This window comes from Jaculus jaculus, chromosome 22 (assembly GCF_020740685.1).
Source record: "Jaculus jaculus isolate mJacJac1 chromosome 22, mJacJac1.mat.Y.cur, whole genome shotgun sequence".
Taxonomy (NCBI): Eukaryota; Metazoa; Chordata; class Mammalia; order Rodentia; family Dipodidae; genus Jaculus; species Jaculus jaculus.
The window spans coordinates 10,337,297-10,351,843 of record NC_059123.1 but is presented as its reverse complement, the minus strand read 5'-3'; the positions used below and the strand labels follow the sequence as shown (position 1 = coordinate 10,351,843).

Here is a 14,547-nt window from a genome sequence, read left to right as displayed (position 1 = left end):
GTCCAGTAGCATTGGGATCCTCCTGCTCCGCACGCATCCCTCTGCCTCTGGCCCACTGGGAAGTGTTGAACTGCGGTTGGCAGGCTTGGACTCAGACACCCCTAACTGCTGAGCCATTTCCCCAGGCCCTAAAATCACGTTCAGTGAATAAGTAAATCAAAGTCAACATGAGCTAACTGGGGGCTGGGGTGGATATCAACCCGTGTCAGAGTTTTTGAGCGTTCTATTATGTCAGCAACGCAATGTTGAGGTAGACCCCTAGGGTGCTCAGAGCGTTTGAAAATGCCACCTCATGAATGAGGTGGCAGACCCTGTATGTGGTATGTTCTTTCTCTGTTTATTTATTTATTCACTCATTTAAGAGACAGGGGAGGGAAAGAGAGAGGAAATGAACACTTAGGGCTCCAGCCACTAAAAACAAACACCAGATGTATGCACCACCTTACGTGTGTCCTGGGGAATTAAACCTGGGTCCTTAGGCTTTGCAGGCAAGTGCCTTAACCACTAAGCCATCCTCCAGCCCCACCTTCACTCTCTTGTTATTAGCTTCCTGTCTGCCCACCCCGAGTCCTGGACAAGCTTCCTCATCCTCAGCCTCCTTCTCACCCTAAAGTCTCCGCTTGTCTCCTTCCGTGAGGATGCTCCCGAGTTCAATCAGCTACTAGACATGTCAGATGAAAAATGGCCCAAATGTGAATTACGACAATAAAAGTTTATAAGCTACTAAAATAAAGTTATAGGACTAGAGCTGAGTCAACTGACAATGTTAAATGGAACATTTTACAACCAGTCTTGGGATAATGATAAAAAAAAAAAAGTGGCACATAGAACATGAAGAAATATCTGACAGGAAACTGGCCAAAGATCGAGTTCAGAGGACCAGAATTTTCTGTGGGTTAACTCTCAGGGGCAGGGGAGGTGACCCCTTTCAGAGGACCTGATTTTTCTGTGGGTTAATTCTCAGGGAGCAGGTGAGGTGGGAGCTTAATGTTGATGGAGCATTTCTTTGTATCCAACTCTGCTGTTACCTCTTTCGCTTCTGATAGCAATACACTGAAGGAGGTGCTAATGGATTCAGGCTTATTGCATCCAGTTATTTGCCCAATAACAAAAGTATTTAATACCAGAGAAAGATTTGGCTTCGAACATGTGCCTCAAATCTCATGCAGTGATACTCAATGCTCCTCTTCCTATTGAGAAAAAAAAAATGAAATAAAGCATCTTTTAAGTATGTGTTGTACCAGGAACTCATCATGAAGTCAGCTGAATAGGGATTGTTAAGTTAGAGCTCAATAATACAAAAAAAAATGAGATTAATTAAGATTAGCATTATGAAAACAGCCAAATACTTAAATAATATTAATGAAGGAATGTAGAATCAGCGTGGTAAGGTGGGCCTTCAGTGCTATTTACTCAGGGGGCCATGACAGGAAGATTTCAAGTTAAAGCCTTGCCTGGGCAACAGAGTAAGCTCAAGGCCAGCTCGAGCAACTTAGTGAGACTCTTATCTCAAAATAAAAAGTTTCAAAGTTCCTGGACATATCTCATGGTACTAGAGCACTTGTTTAGCATGGGCAAGGCCTCATGTTTAATCCTAGTACTGGGGTGGGGGGAAAGGAGAGAGAATGCAGAAGCATTGCCAGGAGTTAGAATAAGGTGTCCTGGACTTGAGAGCTGGCTTAGTGGTTCAGGTACTTGCCTGCAAAGCCAAAGGACTCAGGTTCAATTCCCTAGGACCCACGTAAACCAGATGCACAAGGTAGTGCATGCGTCTGGAGTTTGTTTGCAGTGGCTGGAGGCCCAGGGTCACACATTCTCTCTCTGTCTCTCTTTCTCAAATGAATAAATAAAACTATAAAAGTATTTAGATTAAGGTGTCTTTGGCAATTTGAATGTATGTCCTCCATAGAGTCAGGTGCTTAGCCACCCGGCTGGGGAGGTGTCACGGGGCAGGTCCTGGGGTCCACTCCTGAGAGGTGTTTGGGGTTGATCTGATTTCCAGCCCAAAGGCACATAGTGGCGTCTGAGCTGGGTTTGGGTACCTGCTACATGCTGTCCATTTGTGCCTGCTGTTTTGGGGGCTTTATGGGATTTTTTTTTTCTGGCTGTTTCTGTCTGTCTGGATGGATGGAAGCAGCTTCCTCTACCGCTGATGGAACTTCCCCGGATATGTAAGCTTGAAATAAGTCCTTTCCTCCCCTGAACTATGCACGGTTTGGATGTTCATCTTAGCAACTTGAAGCTGTCTACAACAGGGTCCTTTATTCTTTATTATTAACAACCTATTTTATATGGATACCTCATGTGCTGGTTTCCTCCTTTCCCTTGTCCCTGCCCCCATCCCACTGGGGACCCTCCTCAGTGGGGTTACATAGATTCCCGTGGGGTTGTGGGGCACATGCTGTGGGAGCTTCCGTCAGGTTTTGTTTGTTTGTTTGTTATTGGTGGGGAGGGAAGGCCTCTGGGCATGGTGTTTCACCCTGTGGCTCTTACAATCTTTCTACTCCCTTTTCTGCAAAATTCCCTGAACCGCGTTGGGTGGGTTTTAAGTCCACTTCAGTGATGCACTCTTAGGAGCCTCTGGATCTCTGCTTTGGTAGGTGTTGGGTGTCCTCAGGGTCTGTCTCCTTCACCCTGGTGCTGATTGTCAGGTTCAGCATGGAAGCAGCGCTCTTGCTTGTCTCCCCAGTTCCTCTGTGGATTCAGCTGTGGCTTGGCTGGGGTGCGAGGGGCGCTTTATCTCCTCGGGTCTCACTACCTTCTGAAAAAGAAAGACAGGTTCCCCGACGGAGACTGAGTCAGCATAGTTTAAATGGGATAAGTATTGTTAAGTTAGGGGGAATTTGACATATGTAACCCCTCTTTTATCCAAAGACTAGATTCTTTTGTTTTATTTTTTAAGATTTTATTTATATTTATTTATTAGAGAGACAGAGTGAGAATGGGCACGCCAGGGCCTCTAACCACTGCAAATGAACTCCAGATGTGTGCGCCCCCTTGTACATCTGGCTAACGTGGGTCCTGGGGAATCAAGCCTCGAACCTTGTGCAGCTGGCTTACATGGGACCTGGAGAATCGAATCAGGGTCCTTAGGCTTGGCAGGCATACATCTTAACCGCTAAGCCATCTCTCCAGCCCTTGTTTTATTTATAAGTAGTTACACTTAACAAAGTGTTTGTGGTGTAGCTTGACACTTCAGCTATCTTTTCTCCAACTTTTCTAGTCTGACAGCCTCCTATCCTGCAACATTCCTATTCCAAGTCATAGTGCTTTTAATTTGTCCCTTCCACAGTGTCCCCAATGACAGATGGAAATATGCTGGGACGCCCAGGGGACCTAGTCTGTCTCCCAAATGGCTGCTATTTGCTATAATTGCAAAGTCTCTTAGAAATATTATGTTTTACCTCTAAAGATCTTACAAAATTTATATTCTTCTGCCTCGTCTGACTTTGTTATAATATAAAGATAGTCTTTTCAATTACTTATTACAGACCAAAATTCATGCTCCAAGAAGAATTAATGTCATGTTAATTCTCAGGCTTCACGTAGCCTGTGCAAAGTCCTCTTCCTTTAGCCAGAGAACCACAGTGATAAAATGGTATAATCGCACGACATGCAAAGTGCTGATGTGAAGTGAAAAGGACAGAAATATGACTGGGATATTAATTCAAGAGAAAAAGGGAAATAGAGCTATTTGAACAGGCTTAGTGAGATGTTTAGTTCTTCTTGAAAATAAGTGGGATGTTATCTCACCTTACCTTGACCTCCTCTCTGATTTCTTCCGTTCTAGAAAAACCAAATGTTTAGTTCACAGAGGGGCAAGTAGGGTATACAGTATTCAATTCACAGTCATTTAGAGAAATACCCCATGAAACTATTAATCAACACCGGATGAAGACACTATGTCAATGTAGCAATGAAACTACATATTCCTTTATTAATACTGTAAAAATTAATAAAATGGTGAAGCAGTGCTTACAAAACAGCTCTGAATTCTGTATTTTTTTTAATTTATTTTTCTATTTATTTATTTGAGAGTGACAGAGAGAGAAAGAGGCAAATAGAGAGCGAGAGAGAGAATGGGCATGCCAGGGATTCCAGCCACTGCAAACGAACTCCAGATGTGTGCGCCCCCTTGTACATCTGGCTAACGTGGGTCCTGGGGAATCAAGCCTCGAACCGGGGTCCTTAGGCTTCATGGGCAAGTGCTTAACTGCTATGCCATCTCTCCAGCCCTGAATTCTGTATGTTTAAAAACAAAAAACTGTTTTATTTTATTTTATTTTTGTTTGTTTTTTTTTTCAAGGTAGGGTCTCATTTTAGCCAAGGGTGACCTGGAATTCACTATGTAGTCTCAGGGTGGCCTCGAACTCATGACGATCCTCCTACCTCTGCCTCCCCAGTGCTGGGATTAAAGGCATGTGCCACCATGCCCAGCTTAAAAAAAAAAACTTTTTTTTTTTTTTTTGAGATAGAGTCTTACTGTCTAGGCTGGCCTAGGTCTCTTAGTCAGTCTTGCTGCCTCAGCCTCCCCAGGGCTGGGATAACAACAGGTGTGTGTCACTTTAGTATCAACCGGTAGTTAAGGGTCTGAGGCTGTAATGGACACAAGCTAATTTTCACAGCCGATCCACAATCATGGTCACTAGGAAGTTAAGTGACAGAGGAGAAAAAGCTCTAGATGGGACAATGGCACCATTAATCACAGCTGTGGTACTTCTGCAACTGCCAACCTTAAACAGAACATTTCACTGAAGTCCCACTTACAAGTGTGCACTGCCCAGCAAGAGGCCGAGACGATTTCTACTGCAAGAAGCGCGCAACACGCCACGTGCCAAGGGCAGCACTGGAGGTTAGAGCTGTCCTACGTAGCCTGATACCGGTGGCTCCCTGGTCCTCTTCGCTCCCACTGTGGGTATAGTTCCTTCAAGAGGGGAGAGGGCGCCCCGACACTCACCCCACTTAGGGGTCACTTGCTCTCCCGTGCGCTTCCATAGTCTACCCGCTCAGAAGTGCAGGGACTGAGATACTGCTGTAGAGACAAACTCTTGTGTGTGCACGCATGCATATATCTTGTATGCATATATTGGCGCACACGTGTGTGTGTGTGTGTGTGTGTGCATGTGCAAAGGCAGATGCACATGTGCCTGTGCATGTATGGAGGCCAGAGGTCAACGCCATGCATCTTCCTCAATCATTCTACACTTTACAGGGTCCCTCGCTGAACACAGTGCTCACTGATTTGCTAGATTAGCCAGCCAACAGATCCTAGGGATCCTTCTGTCCCCGCCGCCTCAACTCTGCAATTACAGGCATGCACGACCTTACAGCTTTTCCATGAGAACCGCGGAGACAAACTCGGGTCCTTATGCTTGCGTGGCAAGTTCTTTATTGGCTGAGTAATTCCCTCATGTTTTTCTTTATAAACACCTTACAATACTACATGTTTGTAACATATTTATTAATACTAAGTGATATTGCTGTTTTGTGGTATTGATTAAAAATTAAGGTTGCGTATGTAATATGTATATTATATTTTATGTAATGTGCTCAACAGTAGTACCTTAAAATCCATTGAATATTAAAGATGTGCAGACTGAAACAGAAAAAAAAATCGCAGCAAAGACTCACAGCAGTGAAATGAAGTGATTGATCAGTGGTTGGAGGCACTTGCTTGCAAAGCTTAATGGCCTGGGTCTGATTCTCCAGGGCTCATACAAAACATGATACACAAAGCGGCACATTCATCTGAAGTCCCTTTGCAGTAGCAGGAGGACCTGACACACCCAACTTGCCCTCTCTATTCCTCTCGCCCTCTCTCTTGCTCTGTTTATCCTTTTGTCCCTCTCTCTTTATCTTTCTCATATACATAAATAAAAATGGGTTTTTTTAATAAAGACTCAAAGCAAAAGTCAAAACTTGGGCTGGAGAGATGGCTTAGTGGTTAAGAGCTTGCCTATGAAGTCTAAGGACCCCGGTTCAAGGCTCGATTCACCAGGACCCACCCACATTAGCCAGATGCACAAGGGGGTGCACGTGTCTGGAGTTCGTTTGCAGTGGCTAGAAGCCCTGGCACGCCCACTCTCTCTTCTCTCTCTCTCTGCCTCTTTCTCTCTGTCTGTCGCTCTCAAATAAATAAATAAAAATTAATTTTTTTTAAAGTCAAAACTTAAGAGCACATTAAAGTACTTACTTTGATGCCTGGATAATACCAGCTATACTGTTTGATACAATAAGGAATAACGGCTCCTTCACTTGGGATTTATTTGAATGGGGGAGTTATCTATCAGATCCAAAGTAAACCTACATATTCATCAGAGATTCAAGCAATTTGGCCAGTGAACAGTGACCTTATCATGAGATAATCCTGGATTCATATAAATTGTTAAAATATGTAATATTTGTCATCCACACATACGCTGTCATTCACATTACATTTAGGATGTACAAAACACTATCTGATAATGGGAAAAATTAAAATTATAAATGTGTGCACGTACGTGTGCTGGTGTGAGCATGTGTGTGCCACAGTGAATGCATGGAAGTCAGAGGACATTCTCAAGCTATCTCTCCTCTCCTTCCACCTATATCTAATTTGTTGATTTTGCCTCTATGAGCACCAGACTATGTGGCCCATATGCTTCTGGATTCTTGTAGCTCTGCCTTTCCTCACAGTGTGTGTGTCAGGACCACAGATGCTGGACTGTTCAGTGTCTGGGTGCTGGTATGATCAAACTCAGGCTTTCAGGCTTTCAGGCTTTCAGGCTTTGCAAACAGGCAACGTTCACCACTAAGCCATTGCCCCAGCCTAGAAAATATGTTTCATTCACTCAATAAGCATTTATCCCATGTGTCACGCACTGTTCTAGAAACTAGAAATAAACAGACAAAAGCAACTGGAGAAAGGGCTTAGCAGTTAAGGTACTTGCCTGCAAAGTCTAACAACCTGGGTTTGATTCTCCAGTACCCACATTAAGCCAGATGCACAAAGTGGTGAATGTATCTGGAGTTTGTTTGCAGTGGCTAGAAGCCCTGGCATGCCCATTCTCTCTGTCTCTCTTCTCTATATATCTCTTTGCTTGCAAATAAAAAAATTAAAGGATTTTAAAAAGGGCTGCAGAGATGGCTTAGCAGTTAAGGTGCTTCCCTACAAAGCCTAAGGACCCAGGTTCAATTCTCCAGAACCCAGATAAGCCAAATGCACATGGTGGCACATGTGTCTAAAGTTCATTTGCAGTGCCTACAGGCCCTATCATGCCCATTCTCTCTTTCTCTTTATTTCGGTCTGTAGCAAACAGCTTCAGGTTTACTGAGATGAACTTTCAGACCAGACACAGTTATGGAGGAAGGGATTTATTAAAGCTTACTTATCCAGGGGAAGTCCCATAAATGGCAGAAGAAGCTGGCCTGCCTTCACAGGACCAAGCAGAGAGAGAGAAGTACAAGCCAAAAGCCACAGCACAGCACACTTCAGGAACTCCTGCTAGGCACACTTTGTATATCTTTAGATTGAAATCTGAAACCCACCACCACACCTTAAGATCCACCCAGTGACGCTGCCTCCAGGCAGGTGGCTGCAAATGCAAACTACAAACAATAAGCTACTGAATATGTTGGGGGCCATCTATTCAAACTACCACACTGCCTAATAAATAAGTAAATAAAAAGAAAATATTTTTTTAAAAAAGACAAAAATGGCTTCTGATCTGCATGGCATGGTCAGGATTACCTTCACAACTCAGTTAAGCTTGATTTTTTTTTTTTAATCTGACATTTTGGGGGGTACTTTGCTTATCATTTACTATTAATTACAGAGTTAAATGAATTTTGACAATGAAATTTTAGATGAGCCGCTTTTGCTTTGGAGATATTATTGAAGCAAATAAAACTCTATGAATTGTGGAATGATAAAATATTCACAGAAACTTACCCCTCTGCAGTTGAATAACAATCACATTTGTTCCAAACAGGCAATTGGTTTCCAAACACATTAAACGAAGGCAATTTAGAAACATTCTTCTTCTTGCTGGCATCGTTAACACTGCTGAACGCCCTGGGATTCTGGAGGGTTTCACAAAGGTAAGATGAGCAACTTCCGAGTCCATGAAATATTGGTCTGAGAGCCATCGGCGAGCCAACAGGAATCCCACATGGCACCACTGGCCAAATTAACCCATTATAGAAGTTTAACAGATTATTCAGAGCAAGAAATTTCACTGGAGACTTACCTTTTCCACTGGTTCTCACAATAGAGGTGGTTTTTGTTTGTTTGTTTGTTTGTTTGTTTTTTGAATTTTAAAGCATGTTACAAAACCAAAGCAGTTTTTGTGGTTGCTGGTGGTGGTGGTATTGTCATTCATTTCCTAGTACCATTTTAGAATTAGAAATATCCCTATTAACTATAAGATTGAGGGCTGGCAAGATGGTGTTGCACTTAAGGCACTTCTCTGCAAAGCCTAATGACCAGGGTCTGATCCCCCACAACCCACATAAAGCCAGATGCACAAAGTGGCGCATGCATCTGGAGTTTGTTTGCAGTGGCTAGAGGCCTTCGCCTGCCCATTTTCTTATTCCTTGCCAAGCATGGGGGCACATTCCTTTAATAACAGCACTCGTGAGGCTGAAACAGGAGCAGCACTGTGAGTTTGACCCCAGCCTGAAACTACATAGTGAATTCCAGATCAACTTGGGCTAGAGTGAGAACTAACTTTCAAAAATCCAATAATGAGGGGCTACAGAGATGGCTTAGTGGCTAAGACACTTGCCTGCAAAGCCAAAGGACCTGGGCTCAACTCCCCAGGACCCATGTAAGCCAGATGCACAAGGTGGTACATGCATATAGAGTTCGTTCACAGAGGCTGGAGTCCCTGGTACATCCATTCTCTCTCTCTCTCTCTCTCTCTCTCTCTCTCTCTCTCTCTCTCTCTCTCTCTCTCTCTCTTCCCCCCCCTTCCTCTTTCTCTCTCCCTGCTTAGTTCTGTATCTCTCTCTCCCAAATAAATAAAATAAAATAAAGTGAAAATCCAATAATAAGAAGGAGGAGGAGGACAAGGAGAAGGAAGCAGAGAAGGAGGAATGAGTCATATTTGTCATTGCCATTAAAAGCAAATAATCATTAAACAATAGCTTGGAATATAATGATCCCTGAGATTTGGATGTCATTTGGGCATTTAAATAATCAATGGCATTTCAAGGTCAATGGGTGAAAAGTCCTTTAGCCAGTTAAAGTTGTCTCAATAATGTACTGTCATCCTCATGTATTATTACACTTGTCTTACATTTAGCATGTGGCAAAGACTGTCTAAGCATGGAAAATAGTTTTCATTCATTAAATAAATATTTACCAAACAACCCCCATGAACTGGGCACTTCGATATCATCTGTCAGCCATTCATTTCCAATTAGTATTATTAGACAATATTACCTACAAATCAAATAGTATTTACCTCTGCACATATTCTGTCATCATAAAACTCTTATGAAAAAAATATTTGTCTGTTCAGAGTCAAGCATTTATGGGAAATTTATCAAACTAGGGCAGTCGCAACTTATTCTTGCTTTCCAAACCTTACAGAGTTAAATAATGACAAGTGTCCTTCCTAACATACAGGTGACATTGTATCTGAGCTAGTGTCTGTATTAGTTACTTTTCTTATTGCTGTGACAAAAGTACCTGACAGAAACAACTCTAGAAAAGCTTATTTTTTAATGTTTTATTTATTTATTTATTTACAAGCACAGAAACTGAGAGAGAGAGAGAATGGGTGTGCCAGGGCCTCTAGCCACTGCAAACAAACTCTAGATTCATGCACCATTTTATGCATCTGACTTTAAATGGGTCCTGGGGGATGGGTCCTGGATTGTTAGGCTTTACAGGCAAGTACCTTAACTGCTGAGCCATCTCTCCAGCCCACAAAGCTTATTTTGACTCAAGGTTTCAGGAGAATTTAGACCCTCGTGTCATGGAAGGCATGGTACAGTCATGGTGGTGGAAGCATGAGATAATGGCTGTTCACATGATCGACCAGGAAGCAGAGAAAGCAGATAGAATCGAGGTCCAAGCTATAAACTTCAAAATTAAACTTCACCTGCCCTTAGTGACCTACTTCCACTAACCAGACCCCACCCTCTAAAGGACACACAATCTCCCAAAAGAGTGTCACACACTATGCAACAAGTATTCGACACCTGAGCTTACTGGGAGATGTTTCAGATCCAAGCCATCATATTACCTAAGGAAACCCCCAAACACCAAGCTTATGTTGGTGGACTACATCCCAACATAAAAATCTAGAACCAAATTAACCTTGTCAGGGTCACAGGGCATATCACTTCCATCACCAGCTGAGTACAGTTGAGAATTATTCATGCATATCAGACCGCCTTATCTCTTACATTTACCAAAGTACATAAACACCTCCCCAGTCTGTCTATATTGGAGTCACATTTAATCAGATTGGAAATGGTGCAATTGTGATAAGTGCCACTTGAGTCCTCCAGTGTATGGTTGAAGTATGTAAGCAGGCAAGAATTTTTTTTTAAAAATTTCTAAAAGTAGGTATTGAACATTCTCTTAGATTACTTATTTATTTATTTATTTATTTATTTATTTATTTATTTATTTGATAGTAAGAGGGAGAGAATGTGCTTGCCAGGGCCTCCAGCCACTGCAAATGAACTCCAGATGCATGTGCCCCTTTGTGCATCTGGCTAACATGGGTCCTGGCAAATTGAACCAGGATCCTGTGGCTTTGCAGGCAAACACCTTAACTGCTAAGCAAACTCTCCAGCCCAAGAAATCTTTTCTTGATAAAAACTATCAAGCAGGGCTAGGGAGATGGCTTAGCAGTTAAGGTGCTTGCTGGCAAAGCCAAAGGACCCAGGTTCGATTCCCCAGATTCCCTATAGTCACGTAAATCCAGATGCACAAGACGGTACATGTGTCTGGATTTTGTTTGCAGTGGCAAGAAGCCCTGGTGCTCCCATTCTCACTCTTCTCGAATAAATAAATTAAACATTTTTTAAAACTATCTATTAAAAGTGTTTACAGCTGGGCATAGTGGCAAACGCCTTTAATCCCAGCACTCGGGAGGCAGAGATAGCAGGATCGCCATGAGTTCAAGGTCATCCTGAGACTACAGAGTGAATTCCAGGTCAGCCTGAGCTGGAGTGAGACCCTACCTTGAAAAACCAAACCAAAAAAAAGAAAAATGCTTACAGTACTTAATATAAATGTGCATTGTTGGAATCTATATAACTTACTTTTCTTTATGCCCCAACAACATACCTGATAAAAGCAAGGGCTGGACAAGATGGCTTAGCAGTTAAGGCATCTGCCTACAACACCAAAGGACCCCAGTTCAATTCCCCAGGTCCCATGCAAGCCAGATGCACAAGGGGGCACCTGCATCTGGAGTTTGTTTGCAGTGACTGGAGGCCCTGGTGCACACATTCTCTCTCTCTCTCTCTTTCTCAAATAAATAAATATTTAAAAAAAAAAAAAAAGTAATATAAGGGTTGACTGTGGCTCCCAGTTTGAGGGTACAGTCCGTCATGGCATGTGGGGAAGGCTTGGCAATAGGAGTGTCGGGTGGCCAGTTATATTGCCTCTGTCTACTCGGGATGCGGAGATGGACGATTGCTGGTGCTCAGTGTGCTTTCTCCTGTTTACTCAGCCTGGGACACACACCTGTGGGATGATGCTCTCCGCATTCCCTCCTCAGATAAACCTCTGAGGAAACAAGCTCAAAGACTAGCCCAGAAGGTTGTCTCCTAGGGGATTCTAAATCCCATCAAATTAACAATCAAGATTAATCACAAAAAATATATATATAAAGAGGGGCCTGGAGAGATGGCTTAGCAGTTAAGACGCTTGACTGCAAAGCCAAAGGACCTAGGTTCCATTCCCTAGGACCCACGTAAGTCATATGCACAAAGTGGCGCATGCATCTGGAGTTCATTTGCAATGGCTGGAGGCATGACACACCCATTCTTTCTCTCTCTCTCTAGGTCTCTCTCTGTGCCTCTTTCTCTCTCTCAAATAAATAAATAAATAATAACAAAATAAAAAAGTTATCCCAGATTCTAAAATAAAAATAATTAATAATTATTTTAAGAGGAAGAGGAAAGAAAGTTTTTTAATAAGAATACCATATAATTTTTTTTTCTTTTTCGAGGTAGGGTCTCACTCTAGCCCAGGCTAACCTGGAATTCACTTGGAGTCCCAGGGTGGCCTCGAACTCACAGCAACCCTCCTACCTTTGCCTCCCAAGTGCTGAGATTAAAGGCGTGCGCCACCATGCCCAGCTCACATAATCTTTTTATAACAACACTGTAACTCTTAAGTGCTGTAAAACATTTGGAACCATGAAATTTATTTTGTCACCGACACCAGTAAACTCTTGTGTGCTTTTGCAGGGCCCATAATAATTATTAAAATTAAGATATATCAGAGACAAGTGACCAGGTATTTAGGCAGTATTCATCCTCATACAGTTATTTTTAGCAATATATTGATATGAAAAAGACAGTAAAATTACTTTGTGGAACTTTCACAAACCAAAAATGAGGTCGTTGACTGAGACTTCTGTGTATTTGACAACAGCGATCAAGTAGCTCATATTCTTGGGTTCATGCATCAAATATTTCTTGGAGTTCTGCTACAGGGCTAGGCTGTAAGAAGAATACTGCAATGAAGAGAGTCCTGTAACATGTCTCTCCCTGTGGAGCTTGTCCAAAAGTGTTTCAGAGGTGCTCAGAGTCAGCACACAGTGGAGGAGGAAGATCAGGATTTGGAGGAATCAAGATCCCAAAGCTATGCTCTGCCAAGTACGGTTTACACAAATCGTTAAAAAGCTGGTGTTGTCTTAGAACTTTCCAGTCTATGCAATGGGAAGAATCCCATACCATGGTCCCGTGGTTCCTGGGAAAGCATTCAGAAGATACTCAGGAACAGCATTTCCCTGGTGTTGGGGATGGAGGGGGAACATTCTAGAAATATGGTCATGGCCTCCATCTTTGACAATGGTTTCAGCACCAAATTTACAATTCTGTAGTGTATCTGCTAAGTCTTGTGATTCCAGGCAATCATGAAATCCGCAGCCAGTTTCATTTCTAGGATCTCTCTCTCACTGCCATCATGGGTGAGACACAGGAAGTTGTCCAAAGTGTCCTGTCTCCCTGGGCACAGTGGTCTGCGTTTAGAATCCCAGCTCTTGGGAAAGTGAGGTGACAGGGTTACCTCCAGTTCAAGACCACTCCTGGCTATGCCGTGAGATAGTGAGTGGCAGGCCAGCTTGGGCTGCATAAAAAGAAAATAAAAAGCGTCTAACGTTCCTTATGAAGATGTTAATATGCACTAGAACTCCTTTGTCCTTGGATCAAGACTATTTAAGCCACTGGTGCTCTTAAATAATTGCATTTTGTTCCAGTATCACTGAACCCACCTTAAAAGGGAGACCAGCGCGGGGTGGGGGGGTGGTGAACCAAATGATTTATCAAGTCATCTACATCTGGTCCTAAGAAAAGCTTGCTTTCTTTTTTTTTTTTTCAGATATTGTAATCTAAATCATTTTAATGCCCAGAACATCAGTGGAAGTAATCTTGAAGAAACATATCTCCTCCACGAAAAGTCTCTGAAATTTTATGACAGTATACAGGAAATTTCTTCAAGTATTGATCTTTGGGAGACAGCCCTGTGAAACTGTATTTGAAGCTACCTGTCTTCTGAGCACAGTATTTATTATTTTCTTCTTCAGATGAACCCTACATTTTAGTAAGAGAACAAATATAGAAGGGAGTGATTTCATGAATATTATACTGTACTTCATTTACACTAACCATTCATGACCCTTCTAGTAAACTCTTATGCTTTTTCATGAATAAGTTATGCTCTCAAATTAGCAAGATGATTTCAAAGCCTAGGAGATGACTTTGTGGGCAGACAATGACAATTTCCTAAACACCAACCCTGTTCTGTAAGCTTTCACAGTGATTCAGCCATTAAAAGTAATATGTAAGGTTTGGCTGGTTTTTTTTTTAAAAAAATTTGAATGTCACTAGGACCTAAGTGACATGTTAGTATTAGTTCTTTTGTATAGTCATCAAATTATGGCATTCCAAGCATTGTGATGACCATAGACTGCATATGTCTGACTAAATTGTAAATACATGTATGGTTCTGTTATGTTGTTTTTGTAAATTTTAAGGAACTTTATTTATTTGAGAGAGAGAGAGGGAGGGAGACAGGATGGGTGTGCCAGGGCCTTTAGCCACTGCAAACAAACTCCAGACACATGTGCCACCTTGTACAGGTACTAGGGAATTGAACCTGGGTCCTTTGGCTTTGCAGACAAGCGCCTTAACCGCTAAGCCATCTCTCCAGTCCTGCTTCTGATATTTTTGATTTTGTCTTTGCACTTAGGATATATCTAATGGAAATTTTCTCTGGATTGAAAAACAATGTTACTAAGAGGCAGATTGATTTCTTTTGCTCTGTCTGTTTTTGACACAGAGTTGCATGTAGCCTGAGCTGACCTCACATTCACT

The 14,547-nt window shown here is 42.3% G+C and overlaps 1 protein-coding gene across 1 annotated transcript in view; it reads left to right on the top strand.

Moving 5' to 3' along the window:
• The window catches only part of Slc15a5 (solute carrier family 15 member 5), a 108,682-nt gene extending 94,982 nt beyond the window's left edge, over positions 1-13,700 (top strand). The window contains exons 8-9 of the mRNA XM_004664399.2: positions 7,971-8,079; positions 13,553-13,700. Coding sequence (XP_004664456.2) covers positions 7,971-8,079; positions 13,553-13,700 — 257 coding nt within the window. The remainder of the gene's footprint in view (positions 1-7,970; positions 8,080-13,552) is intronic.
• The last annotated feature ends 847 nt before the right edge of the window (positions 13,701-14,547 follow it).